General features: G+C 39.2%; 1 protein-coding gene across 1 annotated transcript in view; it reads right to left on the reverse strand.

Moving 5' to 3' along the window:
- Positions 1–508: 508 nt before the first annotated feature.
- MTPN (myotrophin) overlaps positions 509–18,505 on the reverse strand; it is a 77,654-nt gene continuing 59,657 nt past the window's right edge. Inside the window, exon 4 of the mRNA XM_061414823.1 lies at positions 509–3,715. Coding sequence (XP_061270807.1) covers positions 3,629–3,715 — 87 coding nt within the window. The 3' untranslated portion in view covers positions 509–3,628. The remainder of the gene's footprint in view (positions 3,716–18,505) is intronic.

Here is an 18,505-nt window from a genome sequence, read left to right on the forward strand (position 1 = left end):
GGGCTCACTGTAACAGACTGCTGGGCCCGGGGGCGGGGGGGGGGGGGCATTTCTACCATGTTCCCAGGTTACAGTTGCTAGTCTAGGAGAGGACAAAATCTAACAGTCTGATATACTGTGAAAGTTCTGTGATAGCTTAAATAAGTGTATGAAAGGATTAAAGAGGTTTAGCTTGATGCTATTCTAACACCTATTAAGATCCTGACGCTTCAAAGTTTCCCAGTTACAGCCTGCTCATAGAAACTCCTCCTCATTTATTAGAAACAGTGTGTATTCGGAAACTGACACAGATGAGCAGAACCTCTCAATGAGATGAGTAGTACAGTTTATTTCAATTAAATCTTTCCTAGTCTTATTTTCTTTCTAGAAGTGGAATAAACGGGGGGAAATTCAGATTAAAGTTTAAGGCAAAGTATCAATACAGTTATAAAGAAGACCAGAGGAGGAAGGTGATAATAACCCAAAGTAACCAAGGGAAGAGAAAAATGAAAAACCCTGACACGTTGGCTGTAGCACAATTCAAGTTTATTCCATTTGTTCTTGCAACACAAAACTTAAACACAGTATTATTTAGCATTCTGATGTACATGAACTAGGATAATGAGAACCCCAACTGTGTCAAATGTATTACACTGTGGAAAAAATGAACTCAAATATATCAAAATGCACAAAGCACTAGTCTTCCTCCATTACTGCTTAGAAAGATATGATTGTTTCTCCATTTACAAAATAGAATCAGGACAATTTAAATTTTTTAGAATTTTGCATGCAAACACTGTAATTGCTTATGTAGGAGGGCACTTCACCAGCTTCTTCTATACACAATCGAGTATACAATATTGCATGGAAGAAAACAGCAGCTCAGTTGAAGTTTTAGGGGAAAAAAATCAAATAGGTACATATAGATTTGAAATCCATTATTTGGGGGAAGGAAATCAATGAATGAAGGGCCTGCTTGCTGGCAGCTTCCACCCATGGCATCCACCTACTTCTCCTTCAGGCCCCACTGGGTTTAGAAGGTGAGCTGTGCAGAGAACTACTGGGTCGATTCCGGTGCCGTTAGCTGAACTGTAAGTCTACAGACACCAGTCTGAAGCTGCCAGGGGGAACCTGTTAGGATACTAATGTAGACAGGCAAACCACCTGTTTTCACTTGAAATAGTGCATATGAAAAGACTGACTTAATACAAAACTACAGAACATGCAAGATTTTTTTCTGAGATGTTAAATATTACTGCAGTGGAGAACAAAACTTAACCTTTTACTAATGCATGTAGTACCAAAAAAGCAGACAAGGTTTTAGCTTTCTTTACTCAAAATATGAACATTAAGTGTTGTAAATTTCTCTGCCAAGTGGTTCAGAAATACATTATAAATAACCTAGTTAAAAAAAAAACAAACTCTAAACCATCTTGGTCAGTCTATTCTATGTTTATCTGTTATTTTCTCAAGCAACCGCTTCATAATTATGGGGTTTACAAAATGGCTGAGAAAGAAGAGGGAAGGCAAAGTAGCCTCTACTGCATTACAGGGAACACCAGGATAAACTGTACAAAGAATCACATGGTCTCTGGACCAGTGACTGGAGGAAGCAGACCAGGTTTAGGAATGATAGAACAGCACACTCTCTACAGTAGCCCACTACAGAAAACACTCGGAAAGTAAAGGTGAAAACTGTGTAGAGAGTAAAAGTCGAGCCTTTTAAACAGCAGTATGCCAAGAAGCGAAAACAAAGATACCAGAACACCTTGTACGCTGACAGTACACGCTGACAGAGTGCCCTCCATCTTCAGCGAGGATCACTGTGTTTCAGTTCAGTGATGGCATAAAGCACTAATTACTGACTTCTAATCCAACTCTAATAGCCTGCATCAAGACAGCAGAATTAGCCACAGGTATCAAAGTATTTAAACCAGTATTCTGTGATTGTTTTCTTGGACGCAGGAAAATTCCAGGGTTAGGCTAGTTTTAAGTGAAAAAGCCACAGGATAAAAAAAGGGTTCACCAGGGAAAAATACACACAAACAAACCCACACATCAACCAACCAATCAGCAACTGGTAAGATTTGTTATTGGCCAGGCTGACTATTCTTGGTACTAGTTTAACCCTGTTGTAGGATGCTACATGGCCTTAAAAAATTGTCATTAATTCTTTATTAACCACAATCTGAATACAAGTCCCTAACCCACCCTCCCCCCACTTTTAAAAATTTGAGGTACATTCAATTATTGCATGACATGGCTAAGGAAAAATGCTAGTATTTTTAGTAAGCATATATGGATGGCAAGTCAAATGAATCTTATTTTATATGCAGGACAGCAAATTTAAGGGTATATGTATGTTTTAATCAGCTGTACTGCTCAAGAAATAAACATTAGAAAATGTGTCTATTTTCTGCAGGTCAGAACACCATTTTAGGGCACTGTATTTTTAAAAATACAGAATATAATTTGAAGGTGTCCCATTTTATGCAGTGCATAAAAGAGAAAAGAAACAAAAATATATTAGGCAGGTGGGCTGGCATACATTCAGCAGAAGCCTATCAACAGCTCTGGGTAACCTGGTGACATGCGTATTTTTAAGAGATGGGGTTAAACTGGTCCGAACAGTAAATCTCACCCCAGTGAGAGCTTTGGTGCAGTAAGTAATCAGCATCCAAGGTGGGTCTGAGAGAGGCATTCCAAAAGAATGTTCCTTGATTCTTCAAACAGAAGTGAGGCCAATCTATTCAAACAGCAAATGAAGAAAATCCATAGGTACTAAGACAACTGTTCTCTCTGTATCTAACAGGCTTATGGCTATGATTCTATTTTTAAATCCCCTTTTACTACCAGCGAGAGTTGGAAAGTGTTTCAATGTTCTATGTCTGAATCTAGAGGAAGGGAAAAAAAAAAGCAGACTGGAATGATTTCTCCTTTAGACTTCCAAAATTTGAGATTTTATAAATAAAACTAGTCAGTTTTACCTAAAGAGACATGAAATCCATGTGAAGGGGGAGAGGAAACCCAAAGTCCAGCCGTCCAGCAGCGGAGGAGTGTGCGCCCCCTCGCCTTAACCGAGCTCTCATGTAAAGCTGGAAGTCACCAGGGGAGATTTGGTCACCAACCTCAGGCAGCGCTCGTAACTACGCTGGGAAATCCCCACTAGAGTGCATCTTAAGGCAGAAGGCTAGAGCTAATTGCTTGTCTCAGCACCCTAAGTTTCGTCACAGCAGCCACTACTGCTCACACAGATAGGGCTACCAAATATATAGTTGGCCTTGGTATAATCAGACCCTCAACACAATCTAATAAATTAGCTAGGGAGCTGAAAAGGTCAAATATTAACGGTATGTTTTGTCTTTGCTCTCCCATGGGTATCAGTTTTTTTTTTTTTAAACTGGAAATGGAAAAGAGGCTGACCTGATCAGGAATCCTAGTAAAAGCCTGATCTTGTTTTTTCCCTCTCCTCCCAAACATTGTTTATTTTGTTCCTGGTAGTCTGATTTGTTATGAATTTCTCTCTCCCCTCACCCCTCTAAAAGTATTTTAGCTGAAGAAGCTGGCAGATAGAGAGTAACAGACAGACAGGCAGCAGTGTGAGGCCACAGGAGAGTCATTCTTCCAGAGCTGTTAGCCCATCTGTCCATCACTGAAGAAGGGCTTTGATTGCCTGGTTGTCAGTGGCTTCAAAGGCAGTCAGTCCATCAGGACCTTTCACAGTCTTATCGGCACCCTGGAAAACAGAGGAAAGAGCCTTTATCATTAAACAAGCCTACAACCAAGAGAAGAGAATGAAAGGCTAGATTAGTTGGCACATGCAAAACTTCTTTGCTCCTGGAATCTGTTCCACTGAAGGAAAACCCCCAAACAGTTGTCAAGGATACAGATTAAGCTGTAAAAATATCAGATTATTTTTCACTATATTGCACTAGAAATATACAAACTACAAACACAACTTGCCAATAACATAGGCAATGACTGGTTTTTATTTATAATTACTACTACTACTACTAAGTCGCTTCAGTCGTGTCCGACTCTGTGCGACCCCATGGACTGCAGCCTACCAGGCTCCTCCATCCATGGGATTCTCCAGGCAATAGTACCGGAGTGGGGTGCCATGGCCTTCTGGTTAGGTATTACTTATAATACCTAACTAATTAAGTTTTAAACAGGAAGATCCCTGTGTGTAGTATATAATGAGGGTGGGGAGAGAACACTTTTGCTAAAAAAAGCATTACTGTGACAACACTTTCTTCTTTGCAACATTTTTTGGAGAGTGTATAAATATTACACACATATTTTTAAAATCTAGAACTTACAAATCTTTTAGACAAATTCCTAAAGAACATGTATGACACTGGTCATTATACTTCCAAAAACTGAGCAGTAAAGGACTGGAATGTAAGCCAGGAAGGGAGGGTCCCTGCTACACTCCAGAGAGAGTCTCTCCAGTTTGCTCCCTTGTGCTTCAGGAGGAGAGTGCTGTTCTGGACATTTTACTTCCAACATGGCACTGCAGTTTTGAGAATGTGTACATATGCTTTGGTTGGTGTCTGTTGTTCTTATCCATCTTCCCTTATTAGAATAAAAACTCAATGGGAAGTAGAAATCTTATTCATATTATCCACTACTGTGTCCCCAGTATTTAAACAAGTGCCTGGTGCACGGGAGGTGAATTTGCTCCCAAACTGTGTCTGAACTCTCTAACTCCCAGTGCCAGCAACACTCCACCATCTGAGGGTGCTCTGAGAGCTCCAGCCCAACCAGGATGTATTCATCAAATAACTTCTAGTGTCCTGTCCTCCTCCATTGCCAAGTCTCTCCTCTTCCTGAGGCCTACAGAACTGTCTAAACTTGGAGTACACAGTCATGTAGAGACCAAAGTCAGTCAAATTCACCAGTCTCTCCTCCCATTCATCGTTCAATGTGCTAATCCTCTAGAATGTCTCACCATTCCTAAACCATTCCATACCTTTACATTGCTGGGTTCCATAGGGAATGCCCTGCCCCCTTTCTCTGGGAAACCCATTCAATCATTCAACAAATATTTACTGACTGTCTGATGTATAGACACTGTGTAAGGGGCTGGTGGTGATTCAGTCACTAAGTCGTGTCCGACTCTTGTGACCTCAGGGATGGTAGCCAATCAGACTCCTCTCTCGATGGGACTTCCCAGGTGTAGGGGCTGGAGAATCAAAGGAAAAACAAGATACACTCTGCCAGTCTGGCTCGTGTGAGAGACAAACAAATGAACAATTATGATACAATGGGATGAGAACAAAAAGAGCACTATGCACAGTGGTGAGTGGCCCATAAACTAGAATGGGATGAGGTAGGAGTGTGCAAGAGTCTTTCTGGATGAGGTAATGCTTGAGCTGGGTCTTGATGAGTAAGTACAAGCTGATTAGGTGAGCCAGGAAGGAGATGACAGAAATTCTAGCAAGTGTGAAATTATCACAAAGTCCTCCCCATTACGAATATAAAGGTTTGCTTTCTCCTTTTCTAAGTGATTTTTAACTGCACTATGAGACACACGGAACTTACAGTCAAGTGACAGAGAAATCTGCAAGTGAGAACTTCAGTGGCGAGCATGCCAACACAGGTTAAGTGACAATAATTGGGTCAGTTGTATTCAAAACAAATTCTTTAAAATTTTTTTTTACCGAAGTCTAGCTGAAAGACACTGTTGTGTTAATTACTATTGCACAGTAAAGTGACTCAGTTATACGTATATACATTTTTTTTCATATTCTTTTCCATTATGGTTTACGTAGGACCGTATTGTTCACCATTCTATATATGCCAGTTTGCATCTGCTAATCCCAAACTCCCAATCCATCCCTCTTCCACATCACTATCCCTTTGCAACCACCAGTCTGTTCTGTGTCCCTGTTTCTGTTTCACAGACAGGTTCATCTGTGTCATACTTTAGACCCTACATATAAGTGATATCATATGGTATTTGTCTTTCTCTTTTTGATTTACTTCACTTAGTATGACAATCTTTAGGCCCATCCATGTTGCTGCAAATGGCATACTTTCATTCCTTTTTATGACTGAGGAGTATTCCACCGTAATATATGCACCACATCTTTATTCATCTGTTGGTGGACATTTCGGCTGTTTCCATGTCTTGGCTACTGTAAACAGTGAACAGAGGGGTGCATGTCTCTTTTTTAGAATTATAGTTTCGTCTGGCTTATAAGGCCAGAAGTGGATCATATGGTGGTTCTATTTTTAACAAAACAATTATTCTTATTGGTAACTGTTTTTATGACTAGCACTGTAAACTGTAATTCTGCATTAACAAAAAGTCAAATATCACAGTGAACATCTGTTGCTTTTTAGCTGCCAGAGTTCACTTCCCTTCTTTTGATAACAGCATCCTAATTTCATTCTAGGGAATCATTTGTCCCTATTGTGTGGACTCCTCAAACTATAACTTAAGGTGCCAGGTACTTTTCTTGCCAACCATCAGAGCAGGACACTCACTTCCGGATTTTGAATCTTGACTGAAGAGAGCAAAAGAAAGGCAACAAGAAGTCAGAGCTCACTTATTTCTGTGGCGTCACCCAGAAAAGGCAGCAGAGAAGTCTCTCCTATCTAAAGTCTCACAGCTGGCATAGTTCTGGCCTCTTCTCAGCCCAGTACTCCAACTTGCCAACTGATTCTATGATTAGTCCAATTATCTTCTACTTGTGAGAGTCAAATTCTGCTATTTGCAACCCCAAAAATCTAGCTGATAAAAGTACCTAAAATTTTATATATGCCATCTCTTTTTTCCTAATTATAACACAAACTAATCACAGAACTCAGAAGACACACCAAAAAAGCCCCCATAATACTCATTATTCTATAAGCCAGATACAACTAACATTAACATTCTAGTGTTTCTATCTACTCTCTATGTCCTAAATATGTATGTGCATGTATCGATTTTAAAAATAAATGAGTAAGCATAAGAGAAACAGAGTGACTCTTACACCACACAAAAAAACTTTAAGATAAAGAAGTATTACCAGAGACAAAGAGGGACATTTCATATTATTAAAAGGCTTAATATCCAAAATAAAACCAAGAAAACAATTCCATTTATGATAGCATCAAAAATAAATGTTAGGGATAAATTTAATGAACTCAAACCAGTTCTTCTAAAAATGATAAAGCAGTTCTGTCAATGTGGAAAAAGATATTAAAAGAAAATGATTTTTTGGTAGCTGATTGGAGAACTTAAGAAATATCTGGCCTCAACCCTTCCTCGAGGAAACCATTTTCAATCAATTGTTATTAGTTCCAGGGATCGTCCATGGCTCTAATACACTCATGCCACTGGAATTATTAACTTTAGATATTACCTTCTGATTCCCCACCACGCAGATGCAGCTTTAGCACACTACCACCTTCTACCCCAGACCCTCCCGATTTCTTACACTTAAAAACAGCGGTTTTGTTTCTCTGTAAATGTGTGATGTGTTTATTTAAACCTGTGCTTCTTGTTTCATCAATTCTGACAGTATCTCTGCTCTGTAAGATACTTTCTCTACCTTCACCCAATCCTTGCCCCCAAATGAGTTTTGAGATTCATATGAATGAGATAATACAGTATTTGTTTTTGTCCAATATATCTCACTTAGCACAATGCCCTCAAGGCCTCTCTGTTGTTACAAATGGCAGGATTTTCTTTTTTTAAATAGCTGAATAATATTCCATTGCAGTGTGTATGTGTATATATACACACGCACATATATCACATTTTCTTTATTCACACAGGTTATTTTCAAGTCTTGGTCACAGTAAATAATGCTGCAGTGAACACAAGGTACAGATATCTTTTTGAGTTAGGATTTCTGTTTCCTTCAGATAAACACCCAGAAGTAGAACTGCTGGATCATATGGTAGTCCTATTTTTAATTCCTGAGGCCCCTCCATACTGTTTTCCACAGAGGCTGCACCAACTTACACCCTGCAAATAGTGCACTGCTGCTACTGCTAAGTCGCTTCAGTCGTGTCCGACTCAGTGCGACTCCATAGACAGCAGCCCACCATGCTCCCCCGTCCCTGGGATTCTCCAGGCAAGAACACTGGAGTAGGTTGCCCTTTCCTTCTCCAATGCATGAAAGTGAAAAGTGAAAGTGAAGTTGCTCAGTCATGTCTGATTCCTAGCGACCCCATGGACTGCAGCCCACCAGGCTCCTCCATCCATGGGATTTTCCAGGCAAGAGTACTGGAGTGGGGTGCCATTGCCTTCTCCAGCCAATAGTGCACAAGGGTTCCCTTTTTTTCACATCCCTGCCAACACTTACTGTTTCTTATATCCGTGATAACAGCCATTCTAATAGGCGTGAGGTGACAATTCATTGTGGTTTTGATTTATATTTCCCTGATGATTACTAATGTTGAGGAACCTTTTAATGTACCTGCTGGCCATCTGAGTATCTTTTGTAAAAAATGTCTATTCAGATCCTCTATCCATTTTAAAATAAGATTTTTTTAACTAAGTTTTTTTCCTGTTATGTGAATATTCTGTTTTGGTTATTAACCCCTTATCATATATATGATTTGCAAATAATTCTCTCCCATTCTATAGGTTGCCCTTTCATCTTGTTGATGGTTTTGTTTTTGGTGCCAAATTCAAAAACTTATCACCAAAATGAATGGCAAGGAGCTTATCATCCATGTTTTTTTTCCTCGAAGTTCCATGGTTTCAGGTCTTATTTTAAAGTCTTTAATCCATTTTGAGTTAATTTTTGTGTGTAGTTGTAAGATAGTGGTCCAGTTTCATTCTTTTGCATATACCTGTCCACTTTTCAATATCATTAATGGACCACACTGTCCTTTCCCTATTGTATACTCTTAGCTGCTTAACGGTAAATTCGTTGACTGTGTGTGTATCAGTTCAGTCGTTCAGTCATGTCCGACTCTTTGTGACCCCATGGACTGCAGCACACCAGGCTTCTCTGTCCATCACCAACTCCCAGAGTTTACTCAAACTCATGTCCACTGAGTGGGTGATGCCATCCAACCATCTCATCCTCTGTCATCCCCTTCTCCTCCTGCCTTCAATCTTTTCCAGCAGGGTCTTTTCCAATGAGTCGGTTCTTTGCATCAGGTGGCCAAAGTATTGGAGCTTCAGCTTGAGCATCGGTCCTTCCAATGAATATTCAGGACTGATTTCCTTTAGGATGGACTGGTTGGATCTCTGTGCAGTCCAAGGGACTCTCAAAAGTCTTCTTCAACACCACATTCAAAAGTATCAATTCTTCAGTGCTCAGCTTTCTTTATAGTCCAACTCTCAAATCCACACATGACTACTGGAAAAACCACAGCTTTGACTAGATGGACCTTTGCTGGCAAAGTAATGTCTCTGCTTTTTAATATGCTGTCTAGGTTGGTCACAACTTTTCTTCCAAGGAGCAAGCATCTTTTAATTTCATGTGTGTATACACACACACACACACACACACACACACACACACACACACACGGGTTTATTTTGGGGTTCTCTATTTTCTGTTCCACTGATCTATGTACCTGGTTTTATGTCAGTACTGTACTGTTTTGCTTCTTGTGCATGTATGCTCAGTCATGTCCAACTCTTTGTGACCCCATGGACATAGCCCACCAGGCTCCTCTGTCCATGAAATTTCCCAGGCAAGAATACTGGAGTGGGTTGCCATTTCCTACTCTTCGCAGCTCAGGGATTGAACTCACATCTGTGTCTTCTGCATCAGCAGGGAGATTTATTACCACTGGGCCACCTGGGGAGCAATTTTGCTTCCTACATATTTGTAATACAGTTTGAAATCAGGAAGTTTGACACCGCTAGCTTTGTTATTTTTTCTCAAGATTGCTTTGAGTATTCAGGATCTGCTGTGGTTCCATACAAATTTTAGCACTGTTTAATCTATTAAAATTGCCATTGGAATTCTGATAGGAACAGCATTAAAGCTTCTTTGGGCAATATGGACATTTTAACAATATTAATTCTGCCAATGCATGAGCACAAAGTATCTTTCCATTTATTTGTGTCTTCTTCAATATATTTCATCAATGTAGTTTTCAGCATACGAATGAGTCTTCTGCCTTCTTGGTTAAATTTACTCCCAGGTATTTCATTCTTTTTGATGCAATTATTTTAAGTGGAACTTAAATTCTCTTATAATTTGTAATTAGTATATAGAAACACAACAGATTTTTGGATATTGGTTTTGTATCCTGATACTTAACTGAATTAGGTGAATAGTTCTAACAGTTATTTTAGTGGAGTCTTTAGGGTTTTCTATAATATATGTTGTGTCATTGGCAAAAAGAGAACATTTTACTTCTTCCCTTTCAAATTGGATACCTTTTATTTCTTTTCTTCTCTAACCGCTCTGGCTAGGGATTTCCAGTACTATGTTAAATAAGTGGTGTGAGTGGGCATCCTCATCTAGTTCATTATCTTAGAGGAAAAGCTGTGTTTTTCGCAGTTGAATATGATATACAGGTTGTGGTCATAATACAGCCCTTGTTATGCTGTGGTATATTCCCTCTCTATCTGATTTATTGAGTGTTTTCATTATGAATGAATGTTAAATTATGTCCATGCTTTTTCTGCATCTACTGAAATAATCATATGATTTTTATCCTTGTTATTGCATTATATCACAATGATTGATTTGCAGATTCTGAATTGTCCTTGTGTCCCTGGAATAATCTGATCATGGAGTATGAAACTTTTAATGTATTGCTGAGTTTGGTTTGCTGACATTTTGTTGAGGATTTTTGTATCTATGTTCATCAGGGATACTGGCCTGCAATTTTCTTGTGGCATCCTTGTCTGGTTTTGGATGAGGAAATGCTGGCCTTGTAAAATGAGACTGGAAGCGGTCCCATCTGTACTGATGTTTTTGGGAAGAGTTTGAGAAGGACTGATATTAACTCTTCTTTAAATGTTTGGTAGAACTCACCAGTAAAGCTATCTGGTCCTGAATACTGATTGAAATTTACAGTTAAAATATAAAAACAATGCTTAAATTACTGCTGGGTAGACAAAGATGCCACACGAAAAAAGAAAACTACAGGCCAATATCACTGATGAACATAGATGCAAAAATCCTCAACAACATTCTAGTAAACAGAATCCAACAACATACTAAAAAGATCATACATAATGACCAAGTGGGCTTTATTCCAGGGATGCAAGGATTCAATATTTGCAAATCAATCAATGTGATACACCACATTAACAAACTGAAAGATAAAAACCCGTATGATTATCTCAACAGATGCAGAGAAAGCCTTTGACAAAATTCAACACCCATTTATGATAAAAATTCTCCAGAAAGCAGGCACAGAAGGAAAATACCTCAACATAATAAAAGCCATATATGATAAACCCACAGCAAACATTATCTTCAATGGCAAAAAACTGAAACCAAAGAATTATCTCAAAAATATACAAGCAGCTCATGCAGCTCAATACCAGAAAAATAAATGATCCAATCAAAAAATGAGCCAAAGAACTAAACAGACATTTCTCCAAAGAAGACATACAGATGGCTAACAAACACATGAAAAGATGCTCAACATCACTCATTATCAGAGAAATGCAAATCAAAACCACTATGAGGTACCATCTCACGCCGGTCAGAATGGCTGCCATCAAAAAGTCTACAAACAATAAATGCTGGAGAGGGTGTGGAGAAAAGGGAACCCTCTTACATTGTTGGTGGGAATGCAAACTAGTACAGCCATTATGGAGAACAGTGTGGAGATTCCTTAAAAAACTGGAAATAGAACTGCATATGACCCAGCAATCCCACTCCTGGGCATACACACTGAGGAAACCAGAACTGAAAGAGACACATGTACCCTAATGTTCATCGCAGCACTGTTTACAATAGCTAGGACACGGAAGCAACCTAGATGCCCACTGGCAGACAAATGAATAAGAAAGTTGCAGTACATATACACAACGGAATATTACTCAGCTATTAAAAAGAACACATCTGAATCAGTTCTAATGAGGTGGATGAAATTGGGGCCTATTATACAGAGTAAAGTCAGAAAGAAAACCACCAATACAGTATATTAACACACATATGGAATTTAGAAAGATGGTAACGGCAACCCTACATGTGAGACAGCAAAAGAGACACAGATATAAAGAACAGACTTTTGGACTCTGTGGGAGGAGGCGAGGGTGGGATGATTTGAAAGAACAGCATTGAAACATGTATATTACCATATGTGAAACAGATGACCAGTCCGAGGTTAATGCATGAAACAGGGCACTCAAAGCCAGGGCGCTGGGACAACCCAGAGGGATGGGATGCGGACGGGGGTGGGTTTGACATGGGGGATACATGTACACCTGTGGCTGATTCATGTCAATGTATGGCAAAAGCCACCACAGTATTGTACAGTAATTAGCCTCCAATTAAATTTAATTAAAAATTACTTCTGGGTAAACACTGCTCACTGTGGCACCTGGCAGACTACTATGATTAGTTTTGTTTCTACTGTTCCAGTATCAAAACCCTGTGCACTCCTCTCAAATGACAGAGTCAGGAGATCCACAGCTGAGTTCTTCCTCAGTCCTATTCATTCATTTACAAATAACAACTTTTTATCCTATCTGTTTGGCTAAACTGCTATAACAGAGGCTAAAGCACAATGAATTAAACTAAGTTAACTTATTTCTCTCTCATAGAACAGTAATGCTTAGTGTGCTCACCTCCACATCTGCTTCCAGCCTGCTAGATGTGGGCGTGAAGTCCGTAGCAAGTGGCCTCATATGTTAGGTGATCTAGAAATGGCACACATCTGTGCACACCCCATCGGGCCAAACTTAGACACAAAGCCCCAGCCACTGCAAGACAAACTGAGATGCAAGTACTAGCTAGGCCGCCACTATGCACCAAGTTAAAACATGAAGGTTCTCTTTTTAAAAGATGAGTAAACACTGGACATGAAAGGCAATTTGCACCCTAACCTATGCTGTCCTGAAAATACTCTGGAATATTATCTCTAAATTCTGTCTAGCCTGCCTCTCCTTCTTACTCCTTCCACTCCACCCTCCTCCCCTTTACTTTCTCTCAACTTTATTTAAATGCTGGATTCTCCATGGTTCTGGTTTTTGGCAGGCATCTTCACCACTTGCTCAGTATGCTTTTGCCAGATCTCATCCACGTTATGATTTAACTTCTGACTTATGTATTCATTTTGAACGTCTACCCTGATCTTTAAAGCTTTCCCCACCACTCACACACACTGAGACTTACCTACTTTAGTCCCAGAAATACTATAAATGGAGCCTTTCCTAAAGTGAATCCATAATGTTTTTTTACCAACTTATTTCTTTATCTGGAACATTCTCTATCATGTTAAATGTGGAGATACTATGCAGTTTTTTTTTTTTTTTTTTGCTTACTTCACATGTAATCAGTCACTAAGTCTTTAGACAATAATGTTCTTAAAATTTCCCACCTGTCCTTGCTACTATCTCAGTTCAGTATTTTCATATGTAAATTCTAATGCAATAGTTTCTTTTTTCAATTCTCCTGCTACTCCAACTCAGACTCCATACATCTGTTGGGGTGATCTTTGTAAAATTCAAGTCTGATCGTTAATACTCACCTACATCAACGCCTTTAATGGCATCCTCACAGAAGAAAACAAGATAAATCATGTGATACATAAGGTAAAATCTGCTCACTACCCACCTCTTGCTAAATTTCTTGCTAAATCCCATGCTGCAGCTGTGCTGAACAATCTCCCTTACTCTAATGCATTAACACGTCAGGTCTCTATTGCCTCTGTGACTTTTCTCACACTGATGCTTCTGCTTTGAAAGGTAATGCAGTTCTCTATTCGATTCCTGGACACTAAGTTTCGAGGACTCAAGTGTCAACTGCTTTTTGAAGCTACATTTGTGGTCCCTGAAGTTGTAATGACATTCTTATTTATATCACACTAGGCCTCTGACTCCCAGGACATGTGACCTCTCCTTCCTTTAGATCCCTGCTGGGTTACATATAAACTCCTGCCACAGCGATCAAAACACTTTAATGCCCTTGTTTTACATTTTACCAAATATGTTGACACCAGTACTAAGCTTAACAGTTGCTAAGTTCACAAAGCCTTGCACAGTGTCTAACAGGCAATAAAATACTATAAAAAGTAAATGCTTTTAAAATTAATTGATATAGACTATTACTATATGTAATAACAGACTAGATCAGGACTAGGTTCATCTTACATTTACAGCATGATTCAAGTCATGATCAAGTTTCCTGGAGGACGAAAAGGATGCTACGACCAAGTTAAGTGGCCTCAGCAGAAAGAGAGGTCATTTGTCATTCTAGGGAGTAAAAAAGCTTTAAGGTCTCACAAGAAATTTCTTAATTTTTTTCAAAAGTTATAGCTTTAGATAATCATGCATTATTTTTTAAACTCTGTATTTTGTATTGGTGTGTAGCCGATTAACAATGCTGTGATAGTTCAGGTGAACAGGGAAGGGACTCAGCCATACATATACATGTATCCATTCTCTCTCAAGCTCGCCTCCCATTCAGGCTGCCGGGTAACACTGAGCAGAGTTCCCTGTGCTATTCAGTAGGTCCTTGTTGGTTATCCATTTTAATTATAGCAGTGTGTACATGTCCATCCCAAACCTACCCTCTCCCCATCCTCCCCTCCACTGCCCCAGCCCTGGCAACCATAAGATCGTCCTCAAAGTCTCTGAGTCTGTTTTGTACGTAAGTTCATTTGTATCATTTCGTTTTAGATTCCACATACAACCGACGTCATATGCTATTTCACCTCCTCTGCCTGACTTAAAATTTCACTCAGTATGACATTTTCTAGGTATGTCCATGTTGCTGCAAATGGTGTTATTTGACAGTAAGTCACAGACTATAGGAAATGTTTTTTAAAAAATTAAAGTCATACTATCTCTGCCCTTCAATAGAATAGTTTACAATGTAGCCAAAAGATAAGGTATGCTGGCATGAATCAACAAGAGCATATCTTTATCTACTTCTTACAATTCTGCTTTATACTACCAGTTCTTAATCTGGACAAATAGGCCAAAAAACTGGATTAGTAACATTTTAAGACTGAAATTCTTAAACTTGTACTGAGGTTATCTGATATTATATTGACAAAAGGCTTTTGTGGCAAAGATAATTATAATTATGCTGATTAACTGTTAGAATACTAAGCAGCTGTGTTTCAATGAAAAATTTATCAAATTAATTAAAAAATTAGCATTTAGATACAAATACACACACAACACTGGTGGATGTTTCTTTGTATGTTGCGTTGCACAGAGTCGGACACGACTGAAGTGACTTAGCAGCAGCAGACACGGTTTTACAACCTTAGACTATAACCACAGATCATAGAATACAATCAAAATTCTCCAAGCCAGGTTTCAGCAATACGTGAACCGTGAACTTCCAGATGTTCAAGCTGGTTTTAGAAGAGGCAGAGGAACCAGAGATCAAATTGCCAACATCCGCTGGATCATCAAAAAAGCAAGAGATTTCCAGAAAAACATCTATTTCTGCTTTATTGACTATGCCAAAGCCTTTGACTGTGTGGATCACAATAAACTGTGGGAAATTCTTCAAGAGATGGGGAATACCAGACCACCTGACCTGCCTCTTGAGAAACCTATATGCAGGTCAGGAAGCAACAGTTAGAACTGGACACGGAACAACAGACTGGTTCCAAATAGGAAAAGGAGTACGTCAAGGCTGTATATTGTCACCCTGCTTATTTAACTTCTATGCAGAGTACATCATGAGAAACACTGGGCTGGAAGAAGCAAGCACAAGCTGGAATCAAGATTGCCGGGAGAAATACCAATAACCTCAGATATGCAGATGACACCACCCTTATGGCAGAAAGTGAAGAAGAATTAAAAAGCCTCTTGATGAAAGCGAAAGAGGAGAGTGGAAAAGTTGGCTTAAAGGTCAACATTCAGAAAACGAAGATCATAGCATCTGGTCCCATCACTTCATGGGAAATAGATGGGGAAACAGTGGAAACAGTGTCAGACTTTTTTTTTTTTTTGAACTCCAAGTCACTGCAGATGGTGACTGCAGCCATGAAATTAAAGATGCTTACTCCTTGGAAGGAAAGTTATGACCAACCTAGAGAGCATATTAAAAAGCAGAGACATTACTTTGTCAACAAAGGTCCATGTAGTCAAGGCTATGGTTTTTCCAGTAGTCATGTATGGATGTGAGAGTTGGACTGTGAAGAAAGCTGAGCACCGAAGAATTGATGCTTTTGAACTGTGGTGCTGGAGAAGACTCTTGAGAGTCCCTTGGACTGCAAGGAGATCCAACCAGTCCATTCTGAAGGAGATCTGCCCTGGGTGTTCTTTGGAAGGAATGATGCTAAAGCTGAAACTCCAGTACTTTGGCCACCTCACGTGAAAAGTTGACTCATTGGAAAAGACTCTGATGCTGGGAGGGACTGGGGGCAGGAGAAGGGGACGACAGAGGATAAGATGGCTGGATGGCATCACTGACTCAATGGACGTGAGTTTGAGTAAACTCCGGGAGTTGGTGATAGACAGGGAGGCCTGCCGTGCCGTGATTAATGGGGTTGCAAAGAGTCGGACACGACTGAGCGACTGAACTGAACTGATAGAATATAACCACTATATAACAACTTAGCAACCATTTGATATATTCAACTCACTTTTGGAAAGAAAGCGGGTCAGAATCAAATACAAAATGAATGCCTGAATGAATATATCTGGTATTAAATGTCCCACAAGACTCTTAAAATGTAAAGGAACAAAGCAATTCTTTGTCCTCTCCCTTTAACCACTCAACTAACTCTTATTCAACTGCTATTCTCTGTGAAGCCCTTCTGGAATTTTCCAGACAGTGACTTGGCTTGGCTTCTCTCCTCCTGTATGCAAGGGCATGTTGCTGACCACACTTCAAGGCTGACATTGTAGCCTGGCTTATCTAAAGTCTAGTACAGTCCCCTTTTTTTCTGTACTTTCCTCCCCTACAGAAAAGAAACTGAATCCCCAGACTCGCTTAAAGCTGTAAGCTGCCCTCTGGCACAGAGCTAGCCTCTCCTGTGGACAGCTTTCTTTCTCCATAAAGCCCCAGGGACGAGAGAATCCTTAGTTGTTTTTAGACAGTAAGGACTAGGGGAGACAGGGGAGAAGAGAGTGTGAGATGCTAAGGACAAGGGGAGCCAGTCATTCAGCCTTGGACTGTCATACCTTCAGGCCACTTTTTCTTTGAGATGTAACTGACATAGAACATGACACTAGATGATCTGATATATGGATATACTGCAAAATGATACCACAATAAGACTAGTCAACATCTATCACTACACAGAGGTACAAAGATTTTTCCTTAGGATGAGAAGTATACGATTTACTCTCTTAATAACTTTCGGATGTATAATACAGTATTGTTAACTATGGCTACCATGTTTTATGTTACATCCCCAGGACTTATTTATCTGATAATTGTAAGCCTGTACCTTTCTGGCAACCATCAACATCATGTGTTCTCTGTATTTGTGAGTTTTGTTTTAGATTCCACGTTAAGTAAGATCATATGGTGTTTTTCTCTGACTTACTTCATTCAGCATAATGCCTTCAAGGTCCCTCTATGTTGTCACAAATGGAAAGGATATAAAATATAGCCAATATTTTATAATAACTATAAATGGAATATAACCTTTAAAAAATTGTGAATCACTAGATGGACCTAGAGATTATCCTAAATATAGCAAGTCAAAGACAAACATTTTATGGCATCACTTACATGTGGAATCTGAAAAACAGTACAAATGAACTTATATATAAAACAAAAACAGATTCACAGACATAGAAAGTGGAAGAGGAGGGGAGGGATAAACTGTAACAGATGCACACTACCATATATAAACAAGGGTTTATATTCAGTATCTTATAATAACCTATAATGGAAAAGAATTTAAAAAGAACAGATATACACATATATATGTATAATCACATCATTTTTCTGTACACCTGAAACAAACACAATATTGTAAATCAACTATACTTCAATTTAAAAAAATATACTGTACACTTGTAACTTATACAACATTGTACAGCTACACTTCAAAAAAAAAAAAAAAAAAAAATCAAGCAGGTGGTGTGGATCAAGGACATACTGAACCTGTGAATCCCAATTCTACCCCAAAGTAGCTGTGTGACTTTAGGCAAGTTCCTTAACCTCTTTGCAGATGTTTTATTTGCTTTACATAAAATGGTAAGGCTTACATGATCTCTGCACAAAGTCCTTCATCAAAAATTCTGTTAATCTCTCTTAAAAATGAGTTAAACAGTGAAATATTATTCAGCCACAAAAAGGGGAAGCCACTTTCTTGTTTAAATCTCTGTAGCAGGAGTTTTGTTACAGTTGAACTCCACTTCTCTTAAGAGTATTTGTCACAGTCTTTAATTATCTGCTAACTGTGCTTTATTGGCTGTGAAGTCACAGGTGGTGGTTTAGTCGCTAAGTCATGT

Source organism: Bos javanicus, chromosome 4 (assembly GCF_032452875.1).
Source record: "Bos javanicus breed banteng chromosome 4, ARS-OSU_banteng_1.0, whole genome shotgun sequence".
In the NCBI taxonomy this organism is placed as follows: domain Eukaryota; kingdom Metazoa; phylum Chordata; class Mammalia; order Artiodactyla; family Bovidae; genus Bos; species Bos javanicus.